The 12055-nt window shown below is 52.0% G+C and overlaps 1 protein-coding gene across 1 annotated transcript; it reads right to left on the bottom strand.

Annotated features, from left to right (window-relative positions):
* Positions 1–8: 8 nt before the first annotated feature.
* On the bottom strand, positions 9–11049 carry LOC144678428 (uncharacterized protein C14orf93-like; the record flags this gene model as incomplete). The annotated part of the gene is made up of 3 exons (XM_078538213.1): positions 9–121; positions 2826–2887; positions 10756–11049. Coding segments are annotated over 3 exons (469 nt in total), but the record flags the coding sequence as incomplete, so codon positions are not given.
* Positions 11050–12055: the final 1006 nt, after the last annotated feature.

The raw sequence follows: 12055 nt of genomic DNA, 5'->3' as shown, positions 1-12055 counted from the left end.
CCCACCACCCCCGCTACCTTTCAGCTCCTTGTCCGTGTAGTGATGAGCGCTGAGGGCTAACTGGCTCTTGAGTTTCTCCACCAGGTACTTCACGACTCCGATATTCCAGGAAGACTTGATGCTGTCAGGGGAGAGCAAACATGAGGCACAAAGAGTTTCGGTCTGTCGCAGGGAGCGGGAATCCCCTCCGGTGAGGGAGTTGGTGGGGTGGGCTGGGATGCTAGGGGAACGGGCAGAGGATACAAGGAGACGTCAGTGAACTGAGCAGAGAGAGAGAGAGATGTGGCCCAGAACCCAGAGATATTGGCCATGACTCAATAATAAAGTACCGTCTCTCTCTCTCTCTCTCTATGTCCATCTGTACTCCTTTCTCTCTCTCTCTCTTTCTGACTGCCTCCCTCTCTTTCTGTCTCCTGCTCTCTGTCAGTCTCTCCCTTTCTCTGCCTCTCTGTCCATCTCCCTCCAACCCTGTTCATCTCCCTCTCTCTCTCTCTTTGTCTGCCTCTCTCTCTCTCTCTGTTCATCTCCCTCTCTCTCTCTCTTTGTTCATCTCTCTCTCTCTTCATCTCTCTTCCCCTCTCTCTGGCCAACTCCCTCTCTCTGTCCATCTTACTCTGTCTCTCTCTGTTCATCTCTCTCTTTCTCTGCATCTCTCTTCCTCTCTCTCTGTCCGTCTTCATGTCTCTCTATCTCTGTCTCCCCTTATCCATCTTTCCCTCTCTCTTCTTCTCTTTATCTCTCTCTCTATCCATCCCCATTTCTCTCTCTCTCCATCTCTCGCGTTCTCACTCTCCTGTCGCACTCTCTCTCTCTCCCTTTCTTTGTCTCTCTTTTATCTCTCTCTGCCTCCCTCCCTCTGTCCCTCTCTCATTGTCCCTTTCTCCCCATCCATCTGTTTCACTCGCTGTCACTCTCTCTGCATCCACTGTTCACTCTATCTCTCTCTCCCTCTCTCTCTGTCTCTCTTTGCCTGTCTCTTTAACTCCCTCTCTTCTGCTCTCTGTCTCTCTTCTATTCCCTCTCTCTCTCTCTCAATCTGTCTCTCTCTTCTGCTGTTTCTCTCTCTCTCCCTATTCTCTCTCTCTCCCCTACTCAATCTGTCCCTCTCCGTCTCAATCTGTCTCTCTATCTCCCTCTCTCTTCTGCTGTTTCTCTTTCTCTCTCTCCCCATTCCCTCTCTCTCCCCCGCTCAATTTGTCCCTCTCCCTCTCGATCTGTCTCTATCTCCCTCTCTCTTCTGCTGTTTCTCTCTCTCCCCTGCTCAATTTGTCCCTCTCCCTCTCAATCTGTCTCTCTATCTCCCTCTCTCTTCTGCTGTTTCTCTCTCTCTCTCTCTCCCCATTCCCTCTCTCTCCCCTGCTCAATTTGTCCCTCTCCCTCTCAATCTGTCTCTCTATCTCCCTCTCTCTTCTGCTGTTGCTCTCTCTCTCTCTCTCCCCATTCCCTCTCTCTCCCCTGCTCAATTTGTCCCTCTCCCTCTCAGTCTGTCTCTCTATCTCCCTCTCTCTTCTGCTGTTTCTCTCTCTCTCCATTCCCTCTCTCTCCTCCACTCAATTTGTCCCTCTCCCTCTCAATCTGTCTCTCTATCTCTCTCTCTCTTCTGCTGTTTCTCTCTCTCTCTCTCTCCCCATTCCCTCTCTCTCCCCTGCTCAATTTGTCCCTCTCCCTCTCAATCTGTCTCTCTATCTCCCTCTCTCTTCTGCTGTTGCTCTCTCTCTCTCTCTCCCCATTCCCTCTCTCTCCCCTGCTCAATTTGTCCCTCTCCCTCTCAGTCTGTCTCTCTATCTCCCTCTCTCTTCTGCTGTTTCTCTCTCTCCCCATTCCCTCTCTCTCCCCCGCTCAATTTGTCCCTCTCCCTCTCAATCTGTCTCTATCTCCCTCTCTCTTCTGCTGTTTCTTTCTCTCTCTCCATTCCCTCTCTCTCCTCCACTCAATTTGTCCCTCTCCCTCTCAATCTGTCTCTCTATCTCTCTCTCTTCTGCTGTTTCTCTCTCTCTCTCTCTCCCCATTCCCTCTCTCTCCCCTGCTCAATTTGTCCCCCTCCCTCTCAATCTGTCTCTCTATCTCCCTCTCTCTTCTGCTGTTTCTCTCTCTCTCCCTCTCCCCATTCCCTCTCTCCCCTGCTCAATCTGTCCCTCTCCCTCCCAATCTGTCTCTCTATCTCCCTCTCTCTTCTGCTGTTTCTCTCTCTCTCTCTCTCTCCCCATTCCCTCTCTCTCCCCTGCTCAATCTGTCCCTCTCCCTCCCAATCTGTCTCTCTATCTCCCTCTCTCTTCTGCTGTTTCTCTCTCTCTCTCTCTCCCCATTCCCTCTCTCTCCCCCACTTAATTTGTCCCTCTCCCTCTCAATCTGTCTCTCTATCTCCCTCTCTCTTCTGCTGTTTCTCTCGCTCTCTCTCTCCCCATTCCCTCTCTCTCCCCTTTCAATTTGTCTCTCTCCCCCTTCAATCTGTCTCTCTTTGCCTGTCTCTTTTTCTCCGTCTCTCTCTCTTTGTGCTCCGTCTCCTGATCCACATCCTCATGCAAATCCCTGTCTCTCTCTCTCTCACACACACGGCTACCGAAAGACTATCGTGCCATCACTGTCACCGTCAGCCTAAAACCTCCCACCGCGGTGCCCCCACCGACACCCCCGCCCTAACGACCCCCACCACTGTCTTCCAATTGCCAGCGAGCGTCTGAAACAACCAGGGGGAGGGGAACGCCCCTGAGAGCGGGTGGTGGGGTGGGGAATGGGGAGCCGGGGGAAGTGGAGGGAGGAGGAACCCCGCGGGCTAATCAGGACCACGAGCAACTCGCGGCCCGGGAAGAAGCGGCAACACTCACCTCTCCGAGCCGTTGAACCTCCTGTCGTTGGAGACGTGGTTGTGAATGTTGTGAACCATTTTCTGCAGGGAGAACCAGAAACAGTTTGAGCCATTTTGACCGCTTGGGGAGCTTGACGTAGAAACAGATCGAATCAAAGCTATCCTGCGGGGAGGGAGGGGAGGAGCTTTTTGTGATTCATGCACTAGGACACCCAGATCCCTCTGCACCTCAGAGCTCTGCAATCTCTCACCATTTAGATAATACGCTTCATACTAACCTTCTGTGATTCATGCACTAGGACACCCAGATCCCTCTGCGCCTCAGAGCTCTGCAATCTCTCACCATTTAGATAATACGCTTCATACTAACCTTCTGTGATTCATGCACTGGGACACCCAGATCCCTCTGCGTCTCAGAGCTCTGCAATCTCTCACCATTTAGACAATACGCTTCATACTAACCTTCTGTGATTCATGCACTAGGACACCCAGATCCCTCTGCACCTCAGAGCTCTGCAATCTCTGCAGTTGCTATGGATGGTAAATAGTTGAGGCCCCCAACACTGACCCCACTCTCCGCATCCCGCCAACCAGAAAAACGATCCATTTATGCCTACTCTCTGTTTCCCTGTGAGCCAGCCAATCCTCTATCCAGGCGGATACGTTACTGCCTACACCACCATGAGTTCTTATAATGGGTGCGGTAACATTGGATGGGGGGTGGTGGGGGGGGGGACCTTGTCAAACGCCTTCTGGAAATCCAAGTCCACCACATCTTCAGGTTCCCCTTTATCCACGCCGCTTGCCCTGTTCCTCAAAGAAACAGTCAAACACCATTTCCCCCTTTCACAAAACCATCTTGACTCTGCCTGACTTCACCAGGATGTTCTAAGTGACGCGGTATAACCTGCTTCGCGATAGGTTCCAGCGAATCCCCTGCAATGGACGTTCAGCTAACTGTGCCCCCGCCCCCCGTAGTTTCCTGCTTTCTGTCTCCCTTCGACCGTGAATAAAGGAGTGGCTTTCACTACTTCCCAGTCTGACGGGACCTTTCCATAAGCTAAGGAATGGTGGAAATGTACAACCGATGCACCTACAATCCCAGCGACCACTTACATAGAAACCAGGAACAGGAGGAGGCCATTCGTCCCTTCGAGTCTGCTTCCCCAGTCATTATGATCATGGCTGATCATCCAACTCAATAGCCTGCTCCCCGCTTTCTCCCCACACCCTTTGATCCCTTTCGCCCCCCCCAAGAGCTATATCTAACTCCTTCTTGAAAACACACAATGTTTTGACCTCAACTACTCTCTGTGGTAACGAATTCCACAGGCTCACCGCTCTCTGGGTGAAGAAATTTCTCCTCATCTCAGTCCTAAATGGTCTACCCCGTATCCTCAGACTGTGACCCCTGGTTCTGGACTCCCCCCACCACCATCGGGAACATCCTTCCTGCATCTACCCTGTCTAGTCCTGTTAGAGTTTTATAGGTTTCTATGAGAATCCCCCCCTCATTCTTCTGAACTCCAGCGAATATAATCCTAACCGACTCGATCTCTCCTCATATGTCAGTCCCGCCATCCCAGGAATCAGTCGCTGCACTCCCTCTATAGCAAGAACATCCTTCCTCAGATAAGGAGACCAAAACTGCACACACAATATTCCAGGTTGTGGTCTCACCAAGGCCCCTGTACAATTGCAGCAAAGACATCCCTGCTCCTGTACTCGAATCCTCTTGGCTATGAAGGCCAACATACCATTTGCCTTCTTTACCGCCTGCTGCACCTGCATGCTTACCTTCAGTGACTGGTGTACGAGGACACCCAGGTCTCGTTGCACATTCTACTTTCTCACTTTATAGCCATTCAGATAATAATCTGCCTTCCTGTTTTTGCTACCAAAGTGGATAACCTCACATTTATCCACATTATACTGCATCTGCCATGCATTTGCCCACTCAATCAGCTTGTCCAAATCACACTGAAGCATAAGACCATAAGACATCGGAGCAGAAATTAGGCCATTCGGCCCATCGAGTCTGCTCCACCATTTAATCGCGGCTGATAAGTTTCTCAACCCCATTCTCCCCGCCTTCTCTCCGTAACCTTTGACCCCCCTTACCAATCAAGAACCTATCTATCTTGGTCTTAAATACACTCAATGACCTATGGCCTCCACAGCCTTCTGTGGCAATGAATTCCATAGATTCACCACTCTCTGGCTAAAGAAGTTTCTCCTCATCTCTGTTCTACCCTTTACTCTGAGGCTGTGCCCTCGGGTCCTAGTCTCTCCTACTAATGGAAACATCTTCCCCCACGTCCCACTCTATCCAGGCCTTTCAGTATTCTGTAAGTTTCAATCAGATCCCCCCACCCCTCATCCTTCTAAACTCCATCGAGTATAGACCCAGAGTCCTCAAACCTTCCTCATATGTTAAGCCTTTCATTCCTGGGATCGTTCTCGTGAACCTCCTCTGGACCCCTCTCCAGGGGCCAAGAACATCATTCCTGAGATACGGGGCCCAAAATTGCCCACAATATTCTAAACGTGGTCTGAGGATCTCTGCATCCTCCTCACAGCTCACCCTCCCACCCAGCTTTGTGTCATCTGCAAATTTGGAGATATTACACTTAGTTCCCTCATCTAAATCATGAATATATATTGTGAGTAGCTGGGGTCCCAGCACCGATCCCTGCGGTATTCCACTAGTCATTTCTTTTAAGGCCAGGGGATGGAGTCGATCAGGACCTGGGAGGCTTTGAAGTCAGCCTGTAGTTCCAATCACATTCCCAAGCCAAACAAATCAGACAGAAAATAGACACCGAGCCACGTGAGCAGATATCGGGGGTCAGGTGAACAAAGCCCCCCCCGGTCACCAGAGGCTGGTTTTAAGGAGGTTCTCCATCGAGGAGGGAGGGCGGTGGAGAGGTGTTGGGGGGAGGGAATTCTGAAATCTGAGGACCAGGCCGCCAAATGGCACAGGAAAACCCGACACCGCTGGGGCAGTGGGAATCGGGAACGCTCGAGGGGCTGTTAAAGAGGCCAGGGTTGCAGGAGCGCAGAGACTGGGGAGGGCCGCAGGGCCTGGAGGAGGTTACAGAGATAGGGAGGGGTGTAGGGGGCTGGAGGAGGTTACAGAGATAGGGTGGGGTGTAGGAGCTGGAGGAGGTTACAGAGATAGGGAGGGTTGTAGGGGCTGGAGGAGGTTACAGAGATAGGGAGGGGTGTAGGGACTGGAGGAGGTTACAGAGATAGGGAGGGTTGTAGGGGCTGCAGGAGGTTACAGAGATAGGGAGGGTTGTAGGGGCTGGAGGAGGTTACAGAGGTAGGGTGGGGTGTAGGAGCTGGAGGAGGTTACAGAGATAGGGAGGGGTGTAGGGGGCTGGAGGAGGTTACAGAGATAGGGAGGGCTGTAGGGGCTGGAGGAGGTTACAGAGATAGGGAGGGTTCTGGGGCTGGAGGTGGCCTTGGGGATGTGAATTTTGTGTCAGGAGTGTGATGGGATACTCCCCACTTTGCCTGGATGAGTTGCAGCTCCCACAACACTTGAGAAGCTCGACACCGTCCAGGACAAAGCAGCCCCGCTTGATCGGCACCCCATCCACAAACATTCACTCCCTCCACCACCGACGCACAGTAGCAGCAGTGTGTGTACCATCTACAAGATGCACTGCAACAACTCACCAAGGCTCCTTCGACAGCGACGCCCAAACCCACGACCGCTACCATCTAGAAGGACAAGGGGCAGCAGACACATGGGGAACACCCACCACCTGGAAGTTCCCCTCCGAGCCCCTCACCATCCCGACTTGGAAATATATCGGCCGTTCCTTCACTGTCGCTGGGTCAAAATCCTGGAACTCCCTCCCTAACAGTGCTGTGGGTGTACCTACACCACAGGGGACAAAATCCTGGAACTCCCACCCTAACAGCACCATGGGTGTACCTACACCACAGGGGACAAAATCCTGGAACTCCCTCCCTAACAGCACTGTGGGTGCACCTACACCACAGGGGACAAAATCCTGGAACTCCCTCCCTAACAGCGCTGTGGGTGTACCTACACCACAGGGACAAAATCCTGGAACTCCCTCCCTAACAGCGCTGTGGGTGCACCTACACCACAGGGGACAAAATCCTGGAACTCCCTCCCTAACAGCGCTGTGGGTGCACCTACACCACAGGGACAAAATCCTGGAACTCCCTCCCTAACAGCGCTGTGGGTGCACCTACACCACAGGGACAAAATCCTGGAACACCCTCCCTAACAGCGCTGTGGGTGTACCTACACCACAGGGACAAAATCCTGGAACTCCCTCCCTAACAGCGCTGTGGGTGTACCTACACAACACAGGGGACAAAATCCTGGAACTCCCTCCCTAACAGCGCTGTGGGTGTACCTACACAACAGGGACAAGATCCTGGAACTCCCTCCCTAACAGCGCTGTGGGTGCACCTACACCACAGGGACTGCAGCGGTTCAAGAAGGCAGCTCACCCACCACCTTCTCAAGGGGGCAATTAGGAATGGGCAATAAACGCTGGTCTAGTCTTGTAAATGAATAAATTAAAAAATTAGAATTTTAAGTTGGAGGTGTTACTGGAGTGAGAAGCAATCATTGGCAGCAAGTATTGGTAAAATGGGAATTTGTGAGTTAGCACATGGTGCAGACCAGGTAGGAGGGCAGTGGAATTGTGGAGAGGGGGAATCAGCCAGGGTTCCTGCTCCTGATCACTGTCCAGTGATCCCTGGGTTAGAGAGAGAGAGAGAGAGGAAATCAGCCAGGGTTCCTGCTCCTGATCACTGTCCAGTGATCCCTGGGTTAGAGAGAGAGAGGGGAAATCAGCCAGGGTTCATGCTCCTGATCACGGTCCAGTGACCCCTGGGTTAGAGAGAGATAGGAAATCAGCCAGGGTTCATGCTCCTGATCACTGTCCAGTGATCCCTGGGTTAGAGAGAGAGGGGAAATCAGCCAGGGTTCCTGCTCCTGATCACTGTCCAGTGATCCCTGGGTTAGAGAGAGAGAGGAAATCAGCCAGGGTTCCTGCTCCTGATCACTGTCCAGTGATCGCTGGGTTAGAGAGAGATAGGAAATCAGCCAGGGTTCCTGCTCCTGATCACTGTCCAGTGATCCCTGGGTTAGAGAGAGAGAGAGAGGGGAAATCAGCCAGGGTTCCTGCACCTGATCACTGTCCAGTGATCCCTGGGTTAGAGAGAGAGGGAGAGGGGAAATCAGCCAGGGTTCCTGCTCCTGATCACTGTCCAGTGATCCCTGGGATAGAGAGAGAGGGAGAGGGGGAATCAGCCAGGGTTCCTGCTCCTGATCACTGTCCAGTGATCTCTGGGTTAGAGTGAGAGGGAGAGGGGAAATCAGCCAGGGTTCCTGCTCCTGATCACTGTCCAGTGATCCCTGGGTTAGGGGGAGAGGGAGAGGGGAAATCAGCCTGGGTTCCTGCTCCTGATCACTGTACAGTGATCCCTGGGTTAGAGAGAGAGGGGAAATCAGCCAGGGTTCCTGCTCCTGATCACTGTCCAGTGATCCCTGGGTTAGAGTGAGAGGGAGAGGGGGAATCAGCCTGGGTTCCTGCTCCTGATCACTGTACAGTGATCCCTGGGTTAGAGAGAGAGGGGAAATCAGCCAGGGTTCCTGCTCCTGATCACTGTCCAGTGATCTCTGGGTTAGAGTGAGAGGGAGAGGGGAAATCAGCCAGGGTTCCTGCTCCTGATCACTGTCCAGTGATCCCTGGGTTAGAGAGAGAGAGAGGGGAAATCAGCCAGGGTTCCTGCTCCTGATCACTGTCCAGTGATCCCTGGGTTAGAGAGAGAGGGAGAGGGGGAATCAGCCAGGGTTCCTGCTCCTGATCACTGTACTGTGATCTCTGGGTTAGAGAAGAGGGGAAATCAGCCAGGGTTCATGCTCCTGATCACTGTCCAGTGATCCCTGGGTTAATGAGAGAGGAAATCAGCCAGGGTTCCTCTCCTGATCACTGTCCAGTGATCCCTGGGTTACAGAGAGAGAGAGGGGAAATCAGCCAGGGTTCCTGCTCCTGATCACTGTCCAGTGATCCCTGGGTTAGAGAGAGAGGGAGAGGGGGAATCAGCCAGGGTTCCTGCTCCTGATCACTGTCCAGTGATCCCTGGGTTAGAGAGAGAGACAGAGGGGAAATCAGCCAGGGTTCCTGCTCCTGATCACTGTCCAGTGATCCCTGGGTTAGAGAGAAAGGGGAAATCAGCCAGGGTTCCTGCACCTGATCACTGTCCAGTGATCCCTGGGATAGAGAGAGAGGGAGAGGGGGAATCAGCCTGGGTTCCTGCTCCTGATCACTGTACAGTGATCCCTGGGTTAGAGAGAGAGGGAGAGGGGGAAGCAGCTAGGGTTCCTGCTCCTGATCACTGTCCAGTGATTCCTGGGTTAGAGAGAATGGGGGAAATCAGCCAGGGTTCCTGTTCCTGATCACTGTCCAGTGATCCCTGGGTTAGAGAGAGAGGGAGAGGGGAAATCAACCAGGTTACCTGCTCCTGATCACTGTCCAGTGATCCCTGGGTTAGAGAGAGAGGGGAAATCAGCCAGGGTTCCTGCTCCTGATCACTGTCCAGTGATCGCTGGGTTAGTGAGAGAGGAAATCAGCCAGGGTTCCTGCTCCTGATCACTGTCCAGTGATCCCTGGGTTAGAGAGAGAGGGAGAGGGGGAATCAGCCAGGGTTCCTGCTCCTGATCACTGTCCAGTGATCCCTGGGTTAGAGAGAGAGACAGAGGGGAAATCAGCCAGGGTTCCTGCTCCTGATCACTGTCCAGTGATCCCTGGGTTAGAGAGAAAGGGGAAATCAGCCAGGGTTCCTGCACCTGATCACTGTCCAGTGATCCCTGGGATAGAGAGAGAGGGAGAGGGGGAATCAGCCTGCGTTCCTGCTCCTGATCACTGTACAGTGATCCCTGGGTTAGAGAGAGAGGGAGAGGGGGAAGCAGCCAGGGTTCCTGCTCCTGATCACTGTCCAGTGATTCCTGGGTTAGAGAGAATGGGGGAAATCAGCCAGGGTTCCTGTTCCTGATCACTGTCCAGTGATCCCTGGGTTAGAGAGAGAGGGAGAGGGGAAATCAACCAGGTTACCTGCTCCTGATCACTGTCCAGTGATCCCTGGGTTAGAGAGAGAGGGGAAATCAGCCAGGGTTCCTGCTCCTGATCACTGTCCAGAGACCCCTGGGTTAGAGAGAGAGGGGAAATCAGCCATGGTTCCTGCTCCTGATCACTGTACAGTGATCCCTGGGTTAGAGAGAGAGAGAGAGAGGGGGAATCCGCCAGGGTTCCTGCTCCTGATCACTGTCCAGTGATCTCTGGGTCAGAGAGAGTGAGAGAGGAAATCAGCCAGGGTTCCTGCTCCTGATCACTGTCCAGTGATCCCTGGGTTAGAGAGAGAGAGGGGAAATCAGCCAGGGTTCCTGCTCCTGATCACTGTCCAGTGATCCCTGGGTTAGAGAGAGAGAGAGAGAGGAAATCAGCCAGGGTTCCTGCTCCTGATCACTGTCCAGTGATCCCTGGGTTAGAGAGAGAGACAGAGGGGAAATCAGCCAGGGTTCCTGCTCCTGATCACTATCCAGTGATCCCTGGGTTAGAGAGAGAGAGAGAGAGGAAATCAGCCAGGGTTCCTGCTCCTGATCACTGTCCAGTGATCCCTGGGTTAGAGAGAGAGAGAGAGAGGAAATCAGCCAGGGTTCCTGCTCCTGATCACTGTCCAGTGATCCCTGGGTTAGAGAGAGAGACAGAGGGGAAATCAGCCAGGGTTCCTGCTCCTGATCACTGTCCAGTGATCCCTGGGTTAGAGAGAGAGACAGAGGGGAAATCAGCCAGGGTTCCTGCTCCTGATCACTGTCCAGTGATCCCTGGGTTAGAGAGGGAGAGAGAGAGGTGGCATCAGCCAGGGTTCCTGCTCCAGATCCAGGTCACACTCACCGACAGAACCACGTCCCGTTTCCTCCGAGAGTTCTTTAAGCCCCCGCAGCGTGAGGGGGCGGTGTAGGTGGGACCTGCAGTGTGCACTCCGGTGAATCCCGAGTGGAAGATGTCCTCGATGAACATCAGGTTGGACCCGCTGGAGTCCTCCGAGCCCTGGGAGGCCTCTGGGTACAGCTCGGGCTGCTGGTCGGGGACGGGACAGGCGTCTGGGCACAGAGAGGACTGTCGGGAGAGGGGCGAGCTGACCAATCGACGCACCGGAGATCCCACAGAGGCGTAAGAGTCACTGAACTGCAGGGACGGGAAAACATGGGTTAAAACGAGAAAAGCAGCCCGTGTGTATATTATAGAGAATAGCAGCCCCTGTGTATATTATAGAGAATAGCAGTCCCTGTGTATATTATAGAGAATAGCAGTCCCTGTGTATATTATAGAGAATAGCAGTCCCTGTGTATATTATAGAGAATAGTAGTCCCTGTATATATTATAGAGAATAGCAGTGCCTGTGAATATTATAGAGAATAGCAGTCCCTGTATATATTATAGAGAATAGCAGTCCCTGTGAATATTATAGAAAATAGCAGTCCCTGTGTATATTATAGAGAATAGCAGTCCCTGTGTACATTATAGAGAATAGCAGTCCCTGTGAATATTAAAGAGATTAGCAGTCCCTGTGTATATTATAGAGAATAGCAGTCCCTGTGTATATTATAGAGATAGCAGCGCCTGTGTATATTATAGAGAATAGCAGTCCCTGTGTATATTAAAGAGAATATAAGTCCCTGTGTATATTATAGAGAATAGCAGTCCCTGTGTATATTATAGAGAATAGCAGTCCCTGTGTATATTATAGAGAATAGCAGACCCTGTGTATATTATAGAGAATGGCAGTCCCTGTGTATATTCTAGAGAATAGCAGTCCCTGTGTATATTATAGAGAATAGCAGTCCCTGTGTATATTATAGAGAATAGCAGCCCCTGTGTATATTATAGAGAATAGCAGCCCCTGTGTATATTATGTATAATAGCAGTCCCTGTGTATATTATAGAGAATAGCAGTCCCAGTGTATATTATAGAGAATAGCACCCCCTGTGTATATTATGGAGAATAGCAGTCCCTGTGTATATTATGGAGAATAGCAGTCCCTGTGTATATTATAGAGAATAGCAGCCCCTGTGTGTATTATAGAGAATAGCAGTCCCTGTGTATATTATAGAGAATAGCAGCCCCTGCGTATATTATAGAGAATAGCAGTCCCTGTGTATATTATAGAGAATAGCAGCCCGTGTGTATATT

This window comes from Cetorhinus maximus, unplaced genomic scaffold, assembly GCF_964194155.1.
Source record: "Cetorhinus maximus unplaced genomic scaffold, sCetMax3.hap1.1 HAP1_SCAFFOLD_4261, whole genome shotgun sequence".
NCBI lineage: Eukaryota > Metazoa > Chordata > Chondrichthyes > Lamniformes > Cetorhinidae > Cetorhinus > Cetorhinus maximus.
This window is presented reverse-complemented; position numbering and strand designations above follow the sequence as displayed.